At 37.1% G+C, this 24777-nt stretch overlaps 2 protein-coding genes across 4 annotated transcripts in view; one reads left to right on the forward strand and one right to left on the reverse strand.

The window, feature by feature from the left end:
- LOC145980996 (uncharacterized) overlaps positions 1-4392 on the reverse strand; it is a 91750-nt gene extending 87358 nt beyond the window's left edge. For all 3 annotated transcript variants that reach the window (XM_083114091.1, XM_083114090.1, XM_083114089.1), the window contains exon 1: positions 4312-4392. The gene's annotated coding sequence lies outside the window, so the exon portion shown is untranslated. The remainder of the gene's footprint in view (positions 1-4311) is intronic.
- A 458-nt stretch (positions 4393-4850) lies between these two features.
- Arp10 (Actin-related protein 10) lies at positions 4851-23542 on the forward strand. The gene is made up of 8 exons (XM_083113566.1): positions 4851-5106; positions 11629-11781; positions 12913-13021; positions 14052-14227; positions 18004-18107; positions 20309-20538; positions 22019-22220; positions 23370-23542. The coding sequence occupies exons 1-8, from the start codon at positions 5030-5032 to the stop codon at positions 23501-23503; spliced, it is 1185 nt and encodes a 394-aa protein (XP_082969692.1). The 5' UTR covers positions 4851-5029; the 3' UTR covers positions 23504-23542.
- The last annotated feature ends 1235 nt before the right edge of the window (positions 23543-24777 follow it).

The following is a 24777-nucleotide window of genomic DNA, read 5'->3' on the forward strand; positions in this document are numbered from 1 at the left end:
TGGCCTTAACAGTACTCTTCACCCCCTGCATCCCCTCGATAAAGTGAAATATTTTGGATAGTTCATGAAGATTATGTTGTTTATGAACATGTTCAGTGGTTTTTAGCTTGTGGAAATATGTTCTTGTGAAGTAAAATACCTCTGTTACCTTACTGTGAAGCAGGACAGCCTGAAGGATTTGTGCAAGTGAATACAGCACCCAACACAATATTCCACAACAGCAGCTATAATGTTAGTGTTGATAGGTTAGGATTTTTAGGTTTTTTATATATATAGTGTGTGTGTGTGTGTGTGTGTGTGTGTGTGTGTGCGTACGATTTGTAATTAATACACTTACAAGGAAGGTCTAAGTCTCCCCCTCCGATTTCCATGAAACCTGGAAGGTGTATGGAGGGACCCAAAGGAAGAAGTACGTGTTATTGTGTTTCAGCTAAAAAACGGTTTTAGGGGGCAAACCACCCCCTCAAATGTCAAGATGAGGAGAAATTGAAGTGGGGATCTGACCTCGAAACCACGTAAATATGGCATAGGAAGAAACAGGGAGCAATGTATATTACCAGGTAACAATATGTTATAAACACATTCTTACTTTCCAAAGAAGCGCTCATGTGGGATAGCAAAACGGATCCGGATCCAAAAAATTTTAGGATCCGGATCTGGCCATCCCTACTCCAAACCTAAAATTCGCAGATCCAGATCCGAAACCTTCGGACCCGGATCCGGAATTTTCAGATCCAGATCCGTAACTTTTGGATCCGGATCCATTTGGCCATCCCTAGTTTGGAGCTGAGGTAAGAATGAAGAATACGAAGAATGTCTCCAATTTCTTTCCTACTTCTTATACTCACTAAATATGCAGTCCTGGTAATGTATGTGGAGTTAAGATTTGGGGGTCACGTGAAAAAATTGTACACTTACGTCTGTATATGATGCAAAATTACGTTCTTCATTACCGCGATCATTCTCCATACAGAAACATAGGAACCATGTTTGATGATATGAACAAGTGACGTTTGGCATTCGTTGTACTCTCTACAGCATTGCCACACTGTTCCTTCGTTACTTGCAGAGCATTAATTGATGCTTCGTTACTTGAATGAGGTAGAAGAGCATGTGGAATGCAGACTTCGATTAGAGGTAAGTTTGGCAACGGTGTTAGAGACTTCTTCTCCAAAAATGGCACCTTGTGCAGTGAGGAAGCTAGTGCTCATTGGCAAAACATTTACCCACGAACCATTTTCGGTAAGATTAGGGTAAGAAAGGATCTCGAATTTTGTTAATATTTGGTATATTAACTATTTTTGGCCTTCTAATCAGTACATTATGCACGGGTAGCCACACAAACCATTCATGGATAGCCACACAAACCATTTCCGGTAAGGTTAGGTTAGGCAAGCTTAGTTAAAATTTTGGGTAAATTTCTCGTAAGGGACAGACGGCTGAAATTTGCTAGTTCATTTCATTTGAATATTCGTACTTACGTATTCTGCATTGAGAAACATTGCTGAAGGTGGCATTTCGGTGATTTCATGGAAATAAGCTCTATTTGCGACATATCAAGTAAGTTTTCTTAGTTTCTTTTTTGCCTTCGGTAACATACAAAATGGCGGTCACAGTTTCACTACCGTACTCGGCATGCAGTGTTTCCACCCCACTGCACCCAAAAAATACCTACATAGCCCCACAAACCATTGATGCATAGCCCCACGAACCATTCATACATAGCACCAAGAATCATTTCCGGTAAGGTTAGGTTCGGTCACGTATAGGTTACAATAGTTAAAAATTTGTTTCGAAAAAAATATGTGTAGCCCCACACACCATTCTCGCATAGCCCCATGAACCATTGACACACAGCCCCCCAAACCATTTGCGGAAACATACCTTCTTCAGTTACAAAAACACGTTTGGAAACATTGACCGGGATTACGTTATTACACACAGGCTACATCCACCTGGAAGTAAATGGATGCAAGAGCTTTCATGCATCGGTCACACATTTATATAAAAAAATAGATGATTTACCGACAAAATTCAATAAACGATGCGAGAAAACACTTCCCGAACTTCCAGAAGTATAAAGAAACTGCATTCGGTAAGTAATTTCCCCTGTACATTTGATGAAATCAGTCTGTCCCTTACGAGAAATGTACCAAATTTTGTTCCTAAAACAATCCGATACAGCTGTAAAAAAAAGAAATTCCACTTATATCAGCTTTTTTCCCTATTTCCACACGTGAGACCCGCATTTTAACAACAGATTCATGATTAGAAGGCCAAATTTAGTTAGTATACCAAAATAAACGAAATTGGAGACATTCTCTATATTCTCCATTCGCTCCGGAGCTGACAGCAATTTACGACATATTCCGGTACTAATTCACTATACATCGGACAGATTTATTCATTTTTACACAAGAAACTACTTACGGTAATAACTTCCTGTAGCATTGTCTAACATCTGGAAGGTGTTTTGTGTGATGTGGGAATGTTTCATAGCGGAAATTCATGTTCTTTGTTGAAAATTAATTCTCCGACGGACAATAGCCTTTGGCGCGTACACCTTTGTACATCATCATGCGTCGTGATTGTGTTTTGTTCATGTTCATTGGGTATCCAGTGTTTCAAACAGTCTGTGTTTGCAACGAAAGTTAGAAACATGACGTGTCGTGGATGCATGGTGAAATTTGTACAGGGTGTGGAAGATCCAATGGATTTTTAAATTTAATTGAACACGGGATCGTGAAGAAAGGAAAGGAATCGAAAATGTGGCAGTGAATGTAAGCTACTCGTTAGAAGGAACGAGGTGTGGGTGTATGGCTAATATGACATGTCGTTGATGTGTGGTGAAATTCAGGTAAGTTTTCCGTATCCTGGAAACGGATTTCTTCAAATTTAAAAGCTTGGGGATCATTTGGCCAATTTCTAACATGCCTTTAGCAGGGACTCTATAGATAAAGCTAGGCAGCCGGAGCGGTGCGGAGGCTGGGCTGTGGTAGCGGGTGGTAGGTCAATCACCCCAGGGGCGGAGCCCGGAATCCGTGGGAAATTTGGACTCAAAAATTTCAAACAAAAATAATTTTTTAGTTTAAATTTCCCACCGATTCCAGGATGGATATCCCCAAAAACTATTCACGGACAGTGTCATTAAACATTACAATTTTCTTCGTAAAACAATGAAGAAAAGTTATAAAAAAAAAAAAAATCAGATGAGTTTTGTTCACTGGTATTTCTTGGGTTCCGAAGGTTGAAACACTGCATAACGAATGAAAATCGACAAAACACAAACATGACGCGTGATTAAGTAGGAAAGTATACGCGCCATATTGTGTCTCAGGCAAGGGAAAAAACTACGAGAAAGAAGTACTCGTAATGTGAAAAATTGCAATTACTTTGATCAAAAAAAGTCAATACACCTTAAGGAATGTTCCGCGGAGCAGATAGGTAAGTACGAATGTCAAAAATTGACGAAACGAAGAAGTTATAGGTGTCAGACGGATAGTAAATTGTATTTTTACCACAATTTTGTATTACGTAAAACATCGAAATCTGTCGACTAAAATAAATCAAAGTAATTATCGAAGGGGTACAGTGGGTGAATGGTCTGGTCTTAACTATGTCAATTAAATGGATTGTTTCATTTGGTTTATTTTCCTTCGCATCTCTACCACTTTTGGCTAATCGCGAAGATGAGGAGTGATGATAATGATGAAGGGACACTCACAAAGAATACCATGACCATCCAATACCATCCTGGACCCTTGGCGTCGTAGCGTGTTGCGCTATCTTAATCATTTAAAAAATAAGGCAATAACAACAATAGATTTGAAGGAGGATTCCTCAAAAATCAAGCTAAATATTGCAGAGATATTTGGCAATTTGGATTTACTCATCATCATCCGTAAAATGAATGGGTTTAATTCTTATTCCATATTTTAGTATAAGCGTTCAACTCTCCCCGATTTTCCCCTTGCCTATAACCGGCTCACGAGCACCGGAAATGCGCCTCGTATGAAACAGTTGATATATCTACATAAGTAGTTAACTTTGAAAACAAATAGAAGGAATTTGGATATATTCGTTAGATATCCTTTGGTTGCACATAAAAAATAAGTATTTTTTTACGCATCGGCGAGAATACTATGATTGGACATTTCACTTAAATCAATTTCCTCGACCTCTTCATTGTTGTGGGCTATCAGAGCTCATATCTTATCTCATGGAGAGTAATGTTACAAACATACACATGCAGCAGTACACATTGCCACCTTGCAAATACTTACGTATTTCATAAAATAAATATATACTTACATTGTGAAAGATTATTTGGAAACTTCAACACGAAAATACAAATGTCGCCTTTAGTTCGACTTTTCTTTACTTCAGCTGCATAATTGTCCATCAACAAATGTCACGAGAGAAAAAGAACAAAATTTGCACTGAAATAAGACAAATATTTACTTCAAGGAATGATTTGAAAGCCTACTAATTTCTATAATAGCATAAATGCTATTATATTAACCAGTTAAATTTCAGTTATTACAATAAAAGAACAATTTCCCAAAGACAATGCGCCATGGGACTAATCTTATCATACTTCTCTCTTCTATTTCTTTGGCATGAAACGCCGCATTCGGTCAACAGTTGAGAAACTGATTGGAATGTTTTACAGTATTTACCCTTTTATTATACTTATAGTAGCTATAAGTTTGACGGTAAAACTATATTTAAGTTCTTGTTCGTAATTATAAGTGAAAATCTCATACTGTAACGCACTCTCCACTCGTCAATTTCTTTCTCAGCTAGAAAAAATGGCGTTCGCTGCCTGTATTATCTGCGCTCTTCTCAACTGTGATCTTAACATGTAGGCAACTCGTTACCTTGTCGTTGTTTTGTTTGATACCAAGGTGGATACTTGACAGCTCGAAGTGAGACGGCGATCACAGACGATAGATATAGATGTCTGTGTTATTTTAATTATTTTGCTTTTACTTTCAATCATATAAGTGGTACTCCTTACCTGCGAATAATGCCACTGTATGAAGGAATCGGACTTATAAGCGAAAAATATGCTGTTGTCATTGATGTTGGTTCTGCATACACAAAGTAAGTTAAGAAGGCTATCTTCATCGAACCTTATTTAAACTTTATAATGGATTGTATTTTAAGGGTACTAAGACTTATCGTATTTCTTTTTACAAATAACAAGATGCACAGATGCAGTAGGACTCGCTGAAAGAGATTTATTCATTGAATAAATTAAAAGTGCAAGGGTAAAAAAATACCAAATTCACCTAGTTTATCCATTTTTATCGCAATGATTTATTTTGGATAAACAAGACAATCTCAAGGTGTTCATAGATTGCATTTTTTTACGTATCGCACAGTGATTGCTTCCTGAAATTTGAAGCTAGGTTCAGGACACCTAGAACTATGTTCCGCAATTCGCGATTAAAATTAACCGATATACCATCTGGTGGGATTTTCAGTAAGTACTCTAAGTAGGATACGTTGTGTTGAAGTCGTTTAAAGCATGGGGAATATGCGAGAGAGTAAGGTCTACTGTTCAGTTTTTTTGGCTCTAAATCGTTTTATGGGTCAGAAAAAAATTAAAGTTTTCATGTGTTTCCACCCCGTGGAATCAACAAAATTAAATTTATCAATAAATCAGGGAAAACGTACTTGACAGAAGATTGGTATGGGGGATATAACACTGTAATCCAGCAAGGAAATTACGAAGAATGCACGAGTCTGCTTACTTTATTTTTCGAGAGATAAATATATATTACCATGAAAATAAAGTTTTAAATGGTACTTCATGCTTCTTTTTTTTTTTTTCGAAAAATCATGAAGCGTCTTACCCAATGTGTCCATGTATTACCGGTATTATGTATGTGTGAAATTTGGAACAGGTGCAAGTCGATTAAGAGAGAAGATGAAATTTTTTTGAGAATGAATTAATGTGAAATGTAAGCAGAAATAAAAGTGGACATGCTATGTTCCATTCAGTACGATGTCCTTTTCAGTGAGTATAGCCTGGTCATGAAATCGTGAATATTATTATTAAACCAGCCTTTCTCTTTCGAGAAAGAACTGCAACGATATGTTCGCAATTTTATCCTGTCCCAGCTTTTCAAGTACAGGTCAATTTCAATTCCTTTATTTTCAAATAATTTCCGAGAACCCCAGTTACAACATGACGTGCAGATGATACAGCACTGCTTTGGACAACCAGTGCGTATACATAGTTTCGTCTGCATTTTCCGTGTTATTTTTGCCTATCATAATTAAATGCTTCGTTCTCAGTACAGCTTCATGTTTTTTAGAGTTCCTGAAATTCACATCGCATTCACAATATTTAAAAATAATGCGTAATTTAAATGTTGTCTACCATACCAGTCAAGACAACACGCTGCTATTTTGTACAACTGCTGAATGTAAACAAAGATTTATCCTACTTAGAGTGGCCATATTGGAAACGACACTAGCGCTCAGGTGGTAATTTTAATCACGAATACACAATTGGTTAGTACGAACCATGTGAAACACAAAATATCAAATTTTAATGTGTCTCCGATCTATGAAACTGTTAACCATTCTTATTTTGACCCTTAGGTAGTATGGACGTGAATAGTTACGCAACTACTATGGAGCAGTCTATGAGACCTCTGTGTCATTTTCTATGTTTTAGGATACTTACGTCACAGAAATAAAATTTTATTTATTTTAGGGGTTAAGTCATGTTAAATGAAGTTAGTTTATTATGGTGTACATATAATTTAAAAAATAATAATAGTATAAACAATACAGACAATTTAATAACAACGAGATCATAAGTGTTCGTGCATCCGTCAAACATTAAATTTTCAGCACATATTAGCCTGCTTTTTTGACATATACATTCTGAAGCTACATCTGCCACGAGAAGGAAGGAGTATTTCATCCACACATACTGATACACCCAGTGAATAGCACAGTTGGCTGTTATCGATAAATCTTTGAAATATTTTTTAGATAGCTGCTGCCTTGTCTTCTTTCTTCCTCCCCTCTCAGTCATCTGAGTTGTCAAAGCGTAAAGCTGTTAACAAAAACAAAAGACGGTAAATGTCTGTTATATCGGAGACACATTTCTTCATTTTTACAGAAGAAACTACTTACTGTTGCATGTTGAAAGTTCGTGGAGGTATTTTCTCACCGTAGAATGCTGCACAACAAGAAATAAGCACTTTTGATATAATAAACTTACATTTTGTGTAAAACGACAACATTCTGCTGTTGTTTTCATTATGTACCTGGCAGATGACGCGAGCGTCGAAAGTCACGTGGTCTCGCTAGTGTTTCCAAATGTGCCTTTTTTTTACGAGATTTTTTTTTAAACTATACTTACCTAACCTTGCCGGAAATGGTCCGTGGGGGTGGGGTATCGGTCAGTGGTTCATGGGGCTATCATGAATGGTTTTTGGGGCTATCCGTCAATGGTTTGTGATGACATAATGAACACAAAAGTAGGTATTTTTCGGTTAAGAAGGTTGGAAACACTGCATACCCACTCCAAGTCGACAAAACACAAGCACGACGTGCGATGATCCACAGCTGTGCGCACCATATTGTATGTTCTGCAATGGAATAAAGGAACTAAAAGAATTACTCGTAATGTGAAAAATCGAAGTTATTTTCATGTAAAAGCATAATGGCACCTTCAAATATTTCCACATCTGAAACCATCTGAAACACAAAATATCCAATTTTAATGTGTGTCCTATATAACAGACATTTACCAAATCTCTCTTTCAACATTGTACATCTGAAAACATCCCTGCCGGTCCCATCAGTTGCAAAGAAGCTGTGAATTGATTAGTTTCCAGCTTTGAAAATAGCTGTAAAAACCAACAAGCCAATAAGTGCCTTCAGTTCCACCAAGTCAAGATCTTGAATATAAGGCAAATTTGTGTTAGTATATTCAGCTCTTAAGTTTTGCTATTTTCACATTTGTCCATAGAAGGATTTCCTGAAGAATATCTTCTGTGAACAGAAGTCCCCATACTTCTATGACGTCAAGGTTTTCTCCAAGTCTTTTGGCAGTAGGTCTCAAACCTGGTAGTTGCAGGATGATATTATGCTGTCTTGTTCTCACATTTGTTGGTGGTTGCTGTTTCCTCCATTTGAAGCATTCCTTAGAAATAATCCACACTTTCACTTTGTTCAACTGCATCTTCATCACTCACGTCACGTTCCTCCTCTGTATCCGTATCATGATCACTAATGAATTCAAAGTCAGAATCATTATCATTGTCGTTTAGAACTTCATCAATAAGTTCCTTAGATTTCCTTTTATACAAGTAATTAATTACGAGTAATTATACTCGTAATTAGAATCTGAACGTCGCAAAACACTTTGTCCAGAAGGTGCTGCTTTCTCAGCCATGTTTACATGTAGATTGAAAGACACCGCACACAACAGCACACGTAATATAAACTGAGTATATGGGGTAAAAAACTCACGTAAGTACTATGGCACGTCTGACAGACTGCTCACCGGAAACAAAACTGAATAAGTATTCAGACATCAAAGACGACAATGTAAGACTTTGAACTGGTGTGAATTGCATCTCAACGGAAAGGTACATGGAAGAGTCCACTTTTCATTCGAAGGGGTAAGGTAGAAAAATGGAAACAAAATAACACAGCGGTCTGACAGACCGTCCATAGTACCTAAGGTTAAGAAAAGTAATATAATAAAATACTGTAAATATCTGCAGAGGAACAAGTTGGTAAAAGCATTACAAAGTCTTGTAGAAAGCTATAAATTATTGTATAAAAGTAATTAAGTAATTAGTGCAATTTAGAGTTTCACAGTGTACTATTAGAGAAAATATGAAAATATTTTTTTAAAAAAAGTAGGCTAGTTTATGCACATCTATACTTCCCAGCGAGCAGCAATTCTTCATTTACTATCACCTTGGTGACAGACCACTGCTGGGTTTTCACAAGATGGGTTGAAGGTGAGTCATGCTGAAGATTAGATACCACGTAGTCATCTGTCCTGACCCATGTAACGTGCAATAACAAAAGTATTCATGGATGTTATTTCAATGCTAAGAGCTCTAAACCTGTCCTGTCTAACCTAACTTCGAAAGCATTTGGGTATGTTATTGTAGTGCTAAGAATAGCCCTAAGCCTAACTCAAATACACAAGCCTGTATCTATTACACATATCTCTTAAATATGCAAATATTTGTCAATATATTGAAAACAACACAATGATAACACAGTAACAGTTCTCAAGCAGAAGGCTCCAGCAGTATATATCCAAGGCAATATTAGTTCCTACATTTTAGCACAAAGGTTCAGAATTAAACAGTTGTAACTTGGGTCAACATGACAATTGGGAAAATGTGAAAGATGATATGATGTTAAATAGGGCTCATTGTAATTTTAAATAGATGTATGTGTTTGGGTAGAATCCTATTCACATTGTTGTCATTGATGTAAGGTACAGAATCCATGACTCCAGTGAACCGCGCAGAGGAGAGGGGGAGAGTGGAGCATGCTTCCTTATGGCCCGAGCTGAATGGATCAAGGGGAAAGCGCACAAAAGATTTTAGTTGATATACGTAATTTTTGAAATGATATATTATGTTGGTCAAAAAATTATGCATAAAATTTGACTAGTATGCTATGTAACGTTTTTATATCCTCATATTACAAACGCTACATATTTGGAAAATTTCACGTAAAATATTAGTTTAATTTTCCGCCATCAGAGGCCGTTCGCCCTCGATGGCTCAGTGACCAGTGCTGCCTCTTGCGGCAGACTTGGTACAAGCGCTGAGGACGTAAAACACCTCGGCAGTGCTTCAACGACTTTTGAATCGACGGGAATGTGAAGGTCAACCCCTTCCGCACAACTTAGCCAGCGAGAGACGTGCCCGGCGTGCTGCTCTGGCGGACGGAAGTTTTCCTATTTTTGCCATTTGAGGAATGGGTCAATATCAAAAGAGGACAAGGACATAAATAGGGCAGCGGCATTACGAGGACTTTGAAGGCGAAGTTTGTTTGGCGTAGGTATGTAAATTCTCTCTGCTGTGATAATGAACTTAACATCTTTGTGGCGAAGTTCCACGTCATATTTCATTTTAACCACGCATAAGCATTGCGCGTAAAACTTTTGTTGCACTCTGGTTTTCTCTCCCCCCTTTTTCCCTTTGTAGCGCGTCGCCTTTTTGATGCCTTGAACGCTTTAAGTGAATTAATGTAAGGATAATTACACATTTAAATTATTGGGAACAGAACAAATTGATTCTTACTTGACATTTGGCTCAAAGAAAAAAACTATTTTGTCATCAAAGATTCTGGTTTATCCTAGTAATTACTAACGAGTGAACATTTTTGTGCAGCGAATGAGTAGTGCAGTTTTTGCTGATCTTGTGATACGTTCCTTAGGCTGGCGTGTGTTAATTTGAGCTGGTAGTCAAAAAAAAAAGGGGAACCTCGAGTTGAAGTCCTCGTTATTAACGCAACATTTATGAACCTTCATTTTCCCCCATTTATTAATTGATTCGGGACGTTTGTTCCATTTGCACCTTTCTTCCCTTTTTTACGGTAGCATTAAGAATCAGGAGAATTGGGGACAATATTGTTTAAATGCCAAAAAACTTGTTAATGTAAAAGTAAAAACAGCATGATGCAAAAGAAAACTTGTTTGTAGTGAACGTATGGGTTATAATGTATTGTTAATTGTTAAATCTTTGTGTTTGAATGGGTAGAGGGAAATACCAACATACTGATTACGTATTGTTAATGAAGTGAATGGTTGAAGTCAATTAAATTATACACGCAGGACGTGTTTTTTGGGAATTTGGGCGTGGACGCACGTCTTTTTGGTGAAACTAGTATTGGCCTTATATAGACCCTGTTGATGTTGGTCAATTTTACGTGTTGGTTGTTGTTTTCTGAAATACATGATATTTGTGCAATGCAATACGTTGTCGATGATTGAACCACCAAATTGTAAATTTTAGCTCACTTGAAATCTATCATGCACCAGTTGATAAAAACGTGCATGAGATATGCATCACGTGGTAACCATAGACTGGAGTAAAAGGTACTATTGAGTAATATTGTATTTACGTGAGTGCAAGACCAAAAGATAAGAGTGGATGATATAGTAATTGAGAGTGTGAATGATTTCAACGGAGAAGGCACAGAGTGCTATTCGTTGACGGACCCTCTAATTTTTATGAGTGCATTAGATACATATATATATATAGGGTGTGCACTTTATTACGGGGCTTTGTCTTGCGCTTCTCGCCGACGTTGCTTGTAGACTCCTGCATTGTCGTGCGAGAAGGGCGACACAAAAATTGTATTTGTGATATATAGTGTTGGTTTTTGCTCTAACTTTGAAGTTGCGACCGTCGCACAGCCGCTTCCTCTTAAACATCTCGCGCGATCGCGGCTTAACCCCACTATACCATTACAGCTAACATAATAATGATGCCACAGTGTCAGATAAATTTATGCTGACCGAAAAAGAATATGTAAAATTTGACTGGTATGCTAAAATAATAAAGGTGTCCCAGTGTCAGATAAACTTTCTAAGCATGTCACTATTTTTTTTCTGTCAAGGTGTGGATTCGCTGGTGAATCCAGCCCACGATGCATTGTTCCAAGCAGTGTGAAATGCCAACGATCAGGTGAAGTGAAAAGAATCATCAATTACAAGAACACTGATGAATTGTATGATATGCTTGTTGACTTCATTCACTTTTTATACTTCAGGTAAGTTACAAGACCTCATTATTTTTTTTCTCATATGTGATTTTTGCGTTGTTAATCAGACTTTTGATGTTCAATCTTCGTGCCTTTCTGTCATCTATCAAATTGAATGCATGTAATTATATAAACCCTGCCATGTAGGAATGGAGAATCCCCCCTCCCTACTAAAATGATTGTATCGCAAAATAAGTGCAACGAGGACTATGTTAATCCCATGTAAATTAACTGTAGTTTAGTCTTAATTAGTGTCTGTGTGGGCCACGAGGGGAGGACAAAAAGTTCTTATCACAATGATAGAAGTGCTAGAGATCTGAAATTTTACACAATAGTAGATTGGTATCTCAATAAAAATTGTGCTAATTGCTATCACTACAGGTCCTGTAGAACTGGAGTTAGAGACAGGAGCATGTTGGACAATATTGGGTATCGACCTGTGATCAGGTTCTTGCATCTCCAAGGAAAATCTACAAAAAATGTGTTCCCCTGTTGTTGTTTTTTTTAGTTAGTTTAGGTATGACTTGAGATGACCGGACCCCTCTCCGATTTTCTTCATATTTGACATAGTCACTAATTGAGGCCTCCTAATCACGAATCTGAAGTTAAAAATTGTCGGTCACATCTAGAAATTGCAAACCATTGACGCTAGCCTCACGAACCATTGGTGCTAGCCCCACGAACCATTGGCGTGTGGTTAGATTAGGCAAACATAGTTAAAATTTGGTGTCGTGGTAGTATCAGGATCTAGAAATTGGAAATAATTGCGAACCATTGGCGCGTGGTTAGGTTAGGCAAACATAGTTAAAATTTGGTGTCGTGGTAGTATCAGGAATATATATATTTGGTTGTGAAACAAAAAATTTCGCAAAAATAGACAGTTTCCATTCCAGAAACTAACGCCTTATTTTAGCTTATTTTGCAATTTCTAGACGTTTCCGACAAATTTTAACTTCAGATTCGTGATTAGGAGGCCGCAATTAGTGAGTATGCCAAATATGAAGAAAATCGGAGAGGGATCCGGTCATCTCAAGTCGTTCCTTAGTTTATTTTGTTGATTATGAGATACATTTGAAATTTCCTACTAAACATTTTTTGTGTTGTGCTATTGTTGGAACTGAAGTATTTTGTATGTTTTAGGTATTTGCTGGTGAATCCAAAGGATAGGAGAGTTGTAATAGTTGAATCATTGCTGTGTCCCACTGCTTTTAGAGGAACCTTGGCCAAAGTTCTTTTCAAACATTATGAGGTGAGCAGAATTTAAAATGCAGATAGAACTTTACATCACCTGATTTCTGTATAATTTATGTACAATTCTTGTTTCATGTTTTAAAAAATAACTTCTTAATATAAATATATTGTTGGGGAATCTTAGTTGGTGTGAATAATATAAACCACATGTCTATCAATTGGATTTTCTTTGTTCTAAATAGAACATTTCCTCTTACATGCGTAAATAGAGCTTCACAGCTTGTGTGAAGTCATTATTTGTTGCAAGTCAGGTTCTAGCCGAGAGAGAGAAGGAAATGGACCATAGGACCCATATCTGGTGAGTATGGTGGATGCAGAGCAAGTTCAAACCATACTCATGGACTTAGTCCATGGCAGTAGAAGAGACATGATCTGGTGCATTATCAGTATGGAGCAATACCACTTTTCTCATCATTCCCTCTCCCTTAGTTTATTTTTATTGCTTATGTTATTCTTTGTACCTGGGGTGAAAGTGGTGGACTCGTGTCTCATCCCTTGTTAGGGAGTGTGATACAGAGCCTGCCGATTCTGCCTCACTATGTGTAAATTTTGTTCGGACAGTTTCACTCATCATTTTTTATCCTAACAATTATGCAAAATTCAGTTTTCATTTATTTTGCACCAGTATTGTCCGAACACATGTATTTTATGAATATATGAGAGCCATAATTGCAGTGAAATGCTTGCATATTAATATTAATGACTATTGTGAACAATTTTTCATTACAATTTTCAAGCCTTGGTATCGATCAGAATCAGTAATAATATTGTCATTGATATTGGTTCAAAATGGTATCGGCCTAATTAATACCTTATCTACATCAATTAAAATTTCATATTGGTCTATCCCTAATCAGAATTCATAATGGTATGAATGTAGAAATAGAGGTGATGTTGGGAATGAGTAAGAATATATGATAACATTTACTTTTAGAAATATTTCTTTGAAAGTGTATCGTGCAACTTCTTGTTAGGATGTCTGTTAGAAGATCTAACCGAACCAGCTAATGCAATATTAAAAATTGCAGGTGTCGTCTATATTATTTGTCCCATCGCATTTGGTGTCCTTGTGTACGTTAGGAGTGAACACTGCTCTCGTCTTTGATGTTGGCTACCAGGAAGCTGTTCTGATTCCTGTGTATGAAGGCGTTCCTGTGCTGCATGCATGGCAAGCCCAACCGTTGGCAGGAGAAGCTGTTCATAGGTTAGTATGAAGTTCATAGGGACACACATAATTTCTTCTTGTTTGTATGCATTACCTGTTATCCTATCACAAACAATAAAAGAAAGCATAAGGGTTTTGTATAGTTACTTTTCATCTTTACTTATAATGCTTTTTCTTTGGTATTTCTAAAAATTAAAAATACAAAATTATTTATTACTTACGTAAAGTGAGTATTCATTTTGTACACCGACAACGTTTCAGGAACCACTGCTCCCTTCTTCAGGTCCTATATTTCGGCTATCTGAATATTGCCATAGCCACGTCAATTCTTACTCTCGTCATTAGGTATCATATGGTAAAGGTAAAATATTTGGAAAACGCTAAAACATTAGCTGGCCCCATACTCACTGTTATTAAAATAATCACTATAAAACCTTCCACCAAAAGACCCTCGTGCAAGTTAAAAACTTTTTTTAAAAAAAGAAAAGATGCCCTCTTATAGCACTATTCTCATGCGGACTGCCTGTGCGTATGCATGAGGTCGCAGGCAAGTCATTTTTCCCCTCCCTTTCAATGCCCCTTCATTTCTCCTCTTCATTACGTCATTTCAAGAACAAAATCGCGTATGACTTGTGCTTCGTGTATTACGTCAGAGGTAACCTGGAATCCAATTTCCTCATATTCCCGTTTCTCCCATTTTTTTGACCATTTCAATCATAGTTTGTCTATATTACCGTCTTCTCTGTTAAGTTTATTCTCTCTATTTTTACAAATGTATGAGGCCTCAGACATTCCTCCTAAGCAATTTTTCCTCTTCCCTTATAATTTCTCGTTCCTCTATAATGTGCTCTGATAGTCCGGTCCGGGGGATCCCCTCCCTTATATCTTTATCATGTTCCTTCCAACGTATGCCCATGCTTCTACCTGTTTGTCGTATATACTCTTTATTGCATTGACATTTAATCTTATATACCCCTTTCTTCCCTTCCTCTTTATCTTCCTTTTTCATTCCCTCCCTTTTGTAATTCGTCAAGTATTTCTCCAGGTTTTTAGGTGCTTTCATCCCACATTTGATTCCGTATACCTTTACTATCTTTTCCACTTTCTCCGACACTCCTCTAATATATGGGATTCCTACGTACCTAACTTTCCCTTCCTCTTCGCTTTTGTTTTCTCCCTCTTCTGTTACATCCTTGTTTGTTCTCTCGTTATTATCAGCTTTTGCACATATCTTTCGTGCTCTGCTTAAATTCTTCCTCTTCCTTTCCATCTTTTTGTAGCCGTTCTTTCTACCCACATCAAATATCCATTCCATTTCTTTCTTTAAATTCTCCTTACAATTACATAATCTTATTGCACGCTCGATGAAATTTAGAAAAAAACATTATACTTAGTCCTGTTTGGTGTGCGAATTCCCTGTTGATATACATTTCTCCTGACATAGGCTTATGAAATACGCCCATCCTAATTTTCTTGTCTGTTTTGCAAATCTCAAGGTCTAAAAAACTTATCTGAAATATGAATATAAAGCTTTTATCAAGCTATTTTGCACAATGCTTAAATTGTTGCAATTACTTTGACAATGATTTTCTGGGAATAAGGCCAGCCGCACACCAGATTAGATGCAATGTAAGGAAACTTAACACAACACGACACATCAAGACGAGTCAATGTGTTGGCTAAAATCTGATAGCAGATTTCGTCCATGCACACATTATACTCCATGAGGCCTTAAAAAGATCACTTCAAGGGCTTGCAGCATGCATTATAAGTATAACAGTTTACAGCAGAATCAGTGTATCAATGTGTATGTAGAATTGATATATCAGTTTATATTAGGGATGGGACCGATTAATCGGTACTCTATCGATATCGGCCGATATAGGCATATCGGTGTATCGGTTTATCGGTAAAATTACCGATCCGATATATCGATAAATATCTTATAATTTAGTCCAAAATTCTGCCATTTTGTTGTAATTTTTATGGATAATCTCCATGCCCTACTATCTGAAAAAGTAAATGTCTAAATATTCAACTTCTTTTGCATTGCATTCAGCTCGAAACACAGATTTATTACGAAGATCAATGAAAATTTCAGGGTCTTCAAGGACCATTTCTAATTTTATATCGGATCGGTAGAATATCGGTTATCGGTATCGGTAAATTTTATATCGGTACTGTATCGGTATCGGCCAAAATTTCATATCAGCACATCCCTAGTTTATATGTTGTGAATTGAATATATTTGGCAAATAATTGGTTAGAAAATATGATATTAACCATTTAATACATTTAATTGTTGGCTTGAAGTTTCCAGTCTTTGTCTGAAGTGAGTGGATTGGCACATCCACAGATTGTTTTGTCCTCGTGTCAAACGTTTCATCCTGTGTGCGACCTCCCATAAGGGATTAATGTTAAATCTTCATTGAGACAGTTTGTGACAAGAATGACTCATTATGTCGTGTCATGTGCAGCTGGCCTAACTATTACATTGGCAAATATAATGAAGATATTCTTCCTGAATGCCAGCCAAGTCGGTTCTGAATATGATTCCGTGCTTTCGAGATAACACCACTCTCATCTTCATGGATTAAAGTACAGAGGTGCATCTGAAACCAGGTTTTTTGTTTTTGGTGTGGGAGGAGCCGTGTAAGCAGGCTAATTGTGTGTTGTGGGATGTGGGTGAGAATGTATAGAATATAATAATCAATACTTACATAGTTTTCATTGTTTGGAAGGGAAGTAGATTTTGGAAAGGAACAATTCCATGAATATTGTATGGTTTGATTATGAGTGTTCATTTTGCAGTGATTATCTTTTATGGCGCAAGAACCAATTCCCATTTGTAGGTGTATAAAATATATCCATTGTTTTCTGATAAGGAATGCCATCATAAAGTGAGGTGTTTCTGTAAATAGTGTAAATCTCAATTCTCTCATTTTCCTGTTGGCCTTATGAACATAAAAGTAGTGTACTTTATTACAGTAATATAAATTTCTATTCATGTTGAGGGGAATAAACAATGCGGTTGACAATAAAAGACGTAAGCGAGTTACTAAAGATCCGCGCAACTTACTTGTAAATGTTCTATTAATTTCGGTGGATGGTGACAAAGGCTACCGAAATTAGTAAAACATTTACAAGTAAGTTTCACGGATATATCTTTAGTAACTTGCTTACGTCTTATATAAATATCTAAATAAGCAATTCTTATTCTAACTCTTAAACAAACTATTTTAAGCTCATTGTAGGCCGGTTTCCTGTTAATTACATGTATATACGTATTTTAAGTCTGTAATCTATTGGTACCTACGCATGTATGGTATTTACAGTTGTAACCCTAATGAAAAATACTACAGTAACAACTCCTGAATGAACCTTCAGTTCATATGCACCCTGTGCTCTTCGGGAAGGGGGGGGGGGTGAGATTTCAGTTTCATTTTCAGATATTAATATGGCTTATCTGAAGGCTGAACCGATGCCGATGAATTTAATCACCGTGCCTTGTCAATACTTACCCAATGTGCAGGTGTCTTACGGAGATAAAATATTGTATGGTGCTTTCACATAGCCTGAATATCATAGAAATGAAGCAAAATGCATGATTTTCACAATTTATGCAAAAACAATCTTTGCGGAAATTGGTTTCATAATTAAATGCTTATCTCATGTGAAACTATGAATATTTTATAGCAAATTCTGGTATAATTTCATCGAAAACTTTATAAATATTCTGAAGTACTTTGAATCTTTTAATTTTAAGTATCAATATGGGCTGAACTTTACTTATGTTTCTTTTTCTTCCTTTCCAGCAATGTCAGGTCACTTATGGATAAGAGTGTAGTCCCCGAAGAGCCTATGGAAGCAGGGAGAGGAGATACTGGCTTGACTGACTCTGTAATTGAAGATATTAAAGGTATGTTGCTAGCTTCTCAATACTGAAGGTTCTTTTAGATCACTCTAGCATTTACTGTTAGAAATACTAACAGATTTGGGTAGTAATGTAATGCAATTATACATTACTTTTTTGGTATTTGTGTTAGGTACATGTTAACATGACCGGACCAAGAAAGTGTGGGGCATCACCCCCACACCCCCTATATGCCTTCATGGTGTGGTGCTAAGCACAGGGGAACACTTTACCTTTACCTTTTTTTACATGTTAACAAAAGGACATGCGTGATTGTAATGGTACTATGTTATTTGTGTTATTCAGAACTGGAGGATTTTGTTGAAATAGGAATATTAAAATGACTGTCATATCATGTCAGTGTTTCATGGATTAGTGCTGCAAAGTAAATAAAAACTTCAAAGTTTGCTTAAATTCTATTATAATTAGATTTTTGAAAGTGTTGCAAGGCAATTTTGCAGCCGTACAAAATACCCAAACACCAGAAAAATATTACCTAGTACCGGTTATGAAATTCCAACCAATGTCACTGATACCACTGTTCAGACACAATGAGATGATTCAGATGTATGATGAGGATGGGCTATCTGAGATCATACTCTGTGCAAGGAGAGGGAAAAGATGAATGGGATGACAAAGCAAGATGTCGGTGGATAGAGCAGATGGTAGAGAATGAGAGGTGGAGTGGTAGAAAAACAAGAAAGTGAAGAGGCTTGACTTCCATGTTGACCCAGCCAGAGACTGGAAGAATGTGAAATTATAATTCATCAGAATTATAATTTGACACAGATTGAAGTGTCAGTATTGGCTGAAATAGATGAAGAGTTTCCACATCAGTAAAGTTGAAATACAACCTCTGACAATGAAGTTCGGTGAATGATCCTGAATATCGAAAGTAGACGAAATCTTAATGAAACCTACCTTACTGTCCTTCGAAGTAGTCCCCTCCCATGGCTATGCACTGTTGAGAACGGCTGTACATGTCCTGGTAACTTTTAGAAAAGTCTTCTTTCGGGATGGTGTTCAAGACCCTCGTCACGTTCCGTTGGATGTCCGGAATATCCTCAAATCTCTGACCTTTCAAAGCAATTTTGAGGCGTGGGAAGAGAAAGAAATCTGGAGGATTCAGATCCAAATTTCTTGCAATGCATTGCTACAGAAGATGAGAGCTGGTGTGTGAGGTACGACCCTGAAACGAAACGCCAAAGCATGGAATGGCGTTACCCTGCATCACCCCTTCGTAAGAAGGCCAAGGCAGAAAAATTTTTGTTACCTCCGGCAGGAATTCCTTGTGGATCATGCCATCACTGTCAAAGAAAGTGATAAGCATCGTCTTGATGCGTGATTTTTACGCCTTGACCTTCTTCCGATGGGGTGATGCAGGAGAACGTCATTCCATGCTTTGGCGTTTCGTTTCAGGGTCGTACCTCACACACCAGCGCTCATCCTCTGTAGCAATGCATTGCAAGAAATTTGGATCTGAATCCTCCAGATTTCTTTCTCTTCCCATGCCTCAAAATCGCTTTGAAAGGTCAGAGATTTGAGGATATTCCAGACATCCAACGGAACGTGGCGAGAGTCTTGAACACCATCCCGAAAGAAGACTTTTCTAAAAGTTTCCAGGACATGTACAGCGGTTCTCAACGGTGCATAGCCATGGGAGGGGACTACTTCAAAGGACAGTAAGGTAGGTTTCATTAAGAATTCGTCTACTTTCGATATTCAGGATCATTCACCGAACTTTATTGTCAGAGGTTGTATTATTGGTTTACCCTTTGTTGCCTAATGTTATCATAGCATTCTTTCAACCAAAAACAAAGAAAATCTATTTTGATCCATATAAAGGCAAGTGTATATCATTTTGTCATTTTTTGTTATAATTTTTACAAATATGAAAAGAGTAGTGTAGTGCAATGTAATATAAGTAATAAGTTGCAAACTTTCATTGGCTGAAAATTGTCTAAATCATCTGTTGATAACTGCCAACCTGCATGGTAGAATGGTTAGCATACCATGCTACGAAGCCAGGGGTTCCAGGTTCGAAACCCAGCCTGGGCATGGATGTTTTTTGTGAGTGTCCCTTCATCAATTTCATCATATCATCACTCATCCTCATCTTTGCAGTTAGCCAAAAGTGGCAGAAAAGCTAAGTAAAATAAACCAAATCAATCAATCAATGTGTTCATAACTATATTTGTCATTTCCAGTAAGAACATGTTTCGTGACAACATTAGATAGATCCCAGATGATGTTTGCAGCCAAGTTGGATGCCACCGTGCAGCAGCCGAAACCTCCTCCAGACGTCACGTATCAACTGGGAGGAAGCAGGATCCTCAACATCCCAGGAAGAGTGAGGGAACTCTCGTACGACATAATGTTCGAGCAGGATAACGATGAGATTTCTCTGTCAACCATGATCCTTGATGCAATCCTTAAGGTAGGTTCTTGTACTACTTGACTCAATTTAGAGATGTGTTCGTCTTGAGCAAATCCTTTATTTAATTATTTTGCACTTGTATCAAATAAATTAATGCAAATAATGTTTTCTTGAAGTTCCTGTGAAATTCATTTGTGGGTTTTTTCATGTCCAAAATTGTTTTTAGTTTTAGCCTTAAGTTTTACCTCGAACTTTGAGAAGCCAACCTGGTATTATATTGCTTACATAATCCCATTGGCTTTAATAAATAGTGTTTACGTGTTAAGCCGTAGATACATGTAGTCGATAAATTACTGAAATACATTTTTCAAGACTTCACTTATAATCATAGTCCTACACCTTGGCCTTGTGGTCTAAGGCATCAGGCTTTGGGCTCAGGTTCTGAACATGTGCTAGTGCGAGTCCCCTGAAAAGGGGGGGGGGAGGAGGGATAACAACTTATCCCTTGACATTCCCACCATCCTGAGAAGATGGGGTAACCTGATGAAGGAAAACCTACCACAACTGGGGGGCATTCATAGCCCACCTCTGCTGAAGCATGTGGGAGTGAGGCTGGCCTGTTGCACTATGGGTTATGTTTAGGGAACGGAACTTTATGTGCTAAAAAACTCAGAAATATTTATTTTTTTATGTGTCATAAATGTTGAAAATATGTGACAAAAATAAAGAAAAAACATTTAGTAACAAAAACAAAATATTACATGCATTTTAAACACCTGAAATCAGTTTCTAAATGCTTACCTCGTAGTGAGCTATTTCTTGAAAGAGTTCCAGTGGATCACCATAGTTTTTCCAAATTCTGCATTGTAAATCTGTGACGATTATCTCTAAAAAGCATCTTAGATCGCTCCACGTCACATGAAACAATTCTTGCATATTTGAAGTACGAAATGTCACTATCGCTGAAGTTTTCCAAAGTTTCCTCTTCCTCTACTTCACCTTCCAAAACACGTGCAATTTGGCACAAAGATTGAAAACCTTGATTTTTCCGAAAACTTTCTGTACATTTAGACATTAGCACTTGTGCGTTAAATCCAGTGGGGGTAATATTTTCCCCCAATAAGATCGTAGGCGAGGAGCCAGAAGTCTGCCAACGAGCGTGTTCAAAGACAAAACAAACCCAACACTCTCGATATGATAAAAGGTGCGGAGAATAAACATTTTTCCTTCGAGGATTTCGAGGTAGCTGAAGTCAATGAGCGATTTTATGTATTTAAAATGAAAATTCACAAAATATGTATTTACATACGGAAAACTGGAATATATGTGTTTTTATATAAAATAAAATTTGGTGTGTTGACATATAAGGCTATGATCAGAATTTTGTCAAAAACGAGGGTCTCTATCTTATCGCAGAAAAAAACATTTATTTACCTAAAGTTCCGTTCCCTAGTTATGTTACTTATAATTGTAACTTTTAATAAATATGTATTTGGATAATATTATTAATTATATAAATGAATTTTTCCATCCTTTTTAGTGCCCTGTGGACATGAGGAAACCTTTGGCTGAGAACCTGCTAGTGATTGGTGGATCAGCAATGGCCTTGGGATTCAAAGCTAGGTTGCTGAGTGAATTGCAGTATTTATTGCAAACACCAAAGTACATTAACCGATTAGCGTTGAAGGCATTTAAGTTCCATAAACCTCCTGCAAAAGAGAATTACGTAGCTTGGCTCGGAGGTACGTTCTGTTTGTTTTTGCCTGCATGTTGTTATTTTATTAATGTAAGTATGAGGAGCACATGACTTGTTCAGAATATTTCTAAACATGGGCATTTCCATGTTTTTTATAGAGGATCAAGCTATTGTTATTTGAATACTAGAAATGCTTTAGAGGGCTGTTGAGCATGAAGTTTGTAGTAGTATATTCTCTTTGATAAAGGCTTCAATGCGATGCACTAGATGATTGAATGCCTACCACTATTACTAAAGTGATGCGATGAGCTGCACATGTCACTCGGACATGAAATACACAGTTGTGACTGTTCTGACATTTTTTAAATATACAATTATAATCATTATCTATTTTTAAACTTCAGATGTTGATGTTAAAGTTGATGTTTAATAACGTTTGTTCTCTCTTTATGATAAGTTGTATTACGTTAATGTGCTTGGCAACATTGTTGTTACCATAGTAACAGAAAAAACAGTTGTGAAGGTTTGTGATAAAAGTTTCTATCAAAAAGTGATTTTCTGCATTTTCGTTCATACAAATATACAAATATTCAGGTGATTTAGGTATGTAATTGGCCCATAGAAGTTTGGCTTCGCCTTTGCGAATTCTGAAAGATGATATTCAGTTAATAACAGTGCACGCATAATTAATCAACAACAGCACACAGTGAATGGATTTTTACAGATGGAAGGGAACATGTCACTTGTCATTTCTCTGTGAAATCTCTTTGCATGTTGATTATCACTAGTGACTTCATTCTGAAAGCTGCCGTAGTTTTACAGAGATGCCACTTACGTATGCTCTAAACACAACTCAACTTGAAGTAAGTCTTGCTTTCCTAGTGACAAATGATGAAAAAAATTATCTTGGGGTATCGAGCAGTGAGTTGTGGAAAGCTCAGGATCTTTTCCACAACTCACCTGATCGATAGATCGAGAGAATTTTCACAACTCAACTTGTTGAGCCATGCTTCAGTTTTGTACTGGGGAGTGTCAGGGTAGATTCAGCACGAAGATGTAATCGTAAATTAGCAATTTGTACAAAATTTTGAAAGGAAGTGTCAAAGCAAATATATGGAATGTGTTAGAGGGTTATTAAGTATCTGTATGGATAAATCAGTGTTAAGAAATAATAATATATTATTTTTGTTTTTAGGGGCTATCTTTGGAGCAACAGATATTGTATCTACAAGATCTCTTAGTAGGGACCAATACCTAAAGCATGATTCTGTCCCTGATTGGGCAAACCTTCTGTATAACATCAAAGAAGATGATAAGGCATCTTTGTAATTTATTTTGTTTTGGAAAATAAAGAAAATAAGCATATTATCTTTTTTATTATTTAAATATATGGTGTAAAAGGATTACACCTCCTGCCCCAAAAATGAAAAACCAATGGATGAAGGGAGAAGTGAAGAATAGTATACATAGAGACTAGAATATGTATTTATTTACTTATTATTTAGCCATGAACACAATGCATTTTATATTTTATAGAAAAAAGTATTAAATATCATCGTTTCTTTTTGTCATTTACACTGTTTCTGAACAGACATGTATTTACTCATGTTGCATGTGTGTTTGGCACATACAGAAGGTGTATGAAGCACATATGGAACATTCAGGTCCCTACTTGGAGACATTTGGTGCTAACTGTGTCACCATAATTCAAAAGAAACTGATCCTGCCACAGTATCACTGGTTGGACAATTTCCACACAAGTAAAACAGTGAAAGTGAAAAATCGGGTGAAACTGGGTCTTACTCAGTATACTAGAGACCCAGGTTCAAATCCTGGTTAGTCATCACCTTGTAATCAAGGGTTCAGGGTTCGACAGCTGGTGGAGACCCATAGTGGTGCGGATCCCACTTTAAATTGTAGGTCTAGTCCCAATTAGCCTATCTGTGATTAAGGTGGACTTAAAACAACAACTCAAATTCCGGTTCAATTTTGCAGTTTACTCATTGGCATGCAGTTGATTGTATGCTAATGAGAATCTGATGATTTTGACCAGTCAAAATAATCATCCTACTACCATGGACTTGTATTTTGACATGAGTGATGTGGAGAATTTTAACTTTTGCTAATGATGATAACTTTGAACCTCTAAGTGGTATGGCATGGAAAACATATATATGAATAAAATAATGAATGGGCTTTCATTTTCTGATTCTTATTTTATTTTAGGTTCTACATTTTACATATTGTTACAAGTTCAACCGAACATGCAACACTTTTTCCTCACACATCTTTACCTGCTTGTTATTTCCAAACTAGAGAAAGTAGAGCTCTGCCTCTCGCTGGGTCAGCATAGAAGTAAAGCCTCTCCATTTTTTCCTGGTCTTCCACCACTCCTCTCTTTCCACTGTGCTCCAATCTTGTCCTCTTCTCCTAACACCTTCCACTATCTGCTCTTTCCACCGACATCTTGGTCTCTCCCTTGGCCTTATTCCCACTCCTTGTGCATTGTAAGCTCTTACTGGTAGTCTTTCTGCATCCAACCTCTTCATGTGTCCGAACCACCTCATCTGTGCCTGATCTATCCTGTCCTGAAGCTTCACTGT

The sequence above is a fragment of the Lepisma saccharinum genome, chromosome 28 (genome assembly GCF_977018435.1).
Source record: "Lepisma saccharinum chromosome 28, izLepSacc3.1, whole genome shotgun sequence".
Lineage (NCBI taxonomy): Eukaryota > Metazoa > Arthropoda > Insecta > Zygentoma > Lepismatidae > Lepisma > Lepisma saccharinum.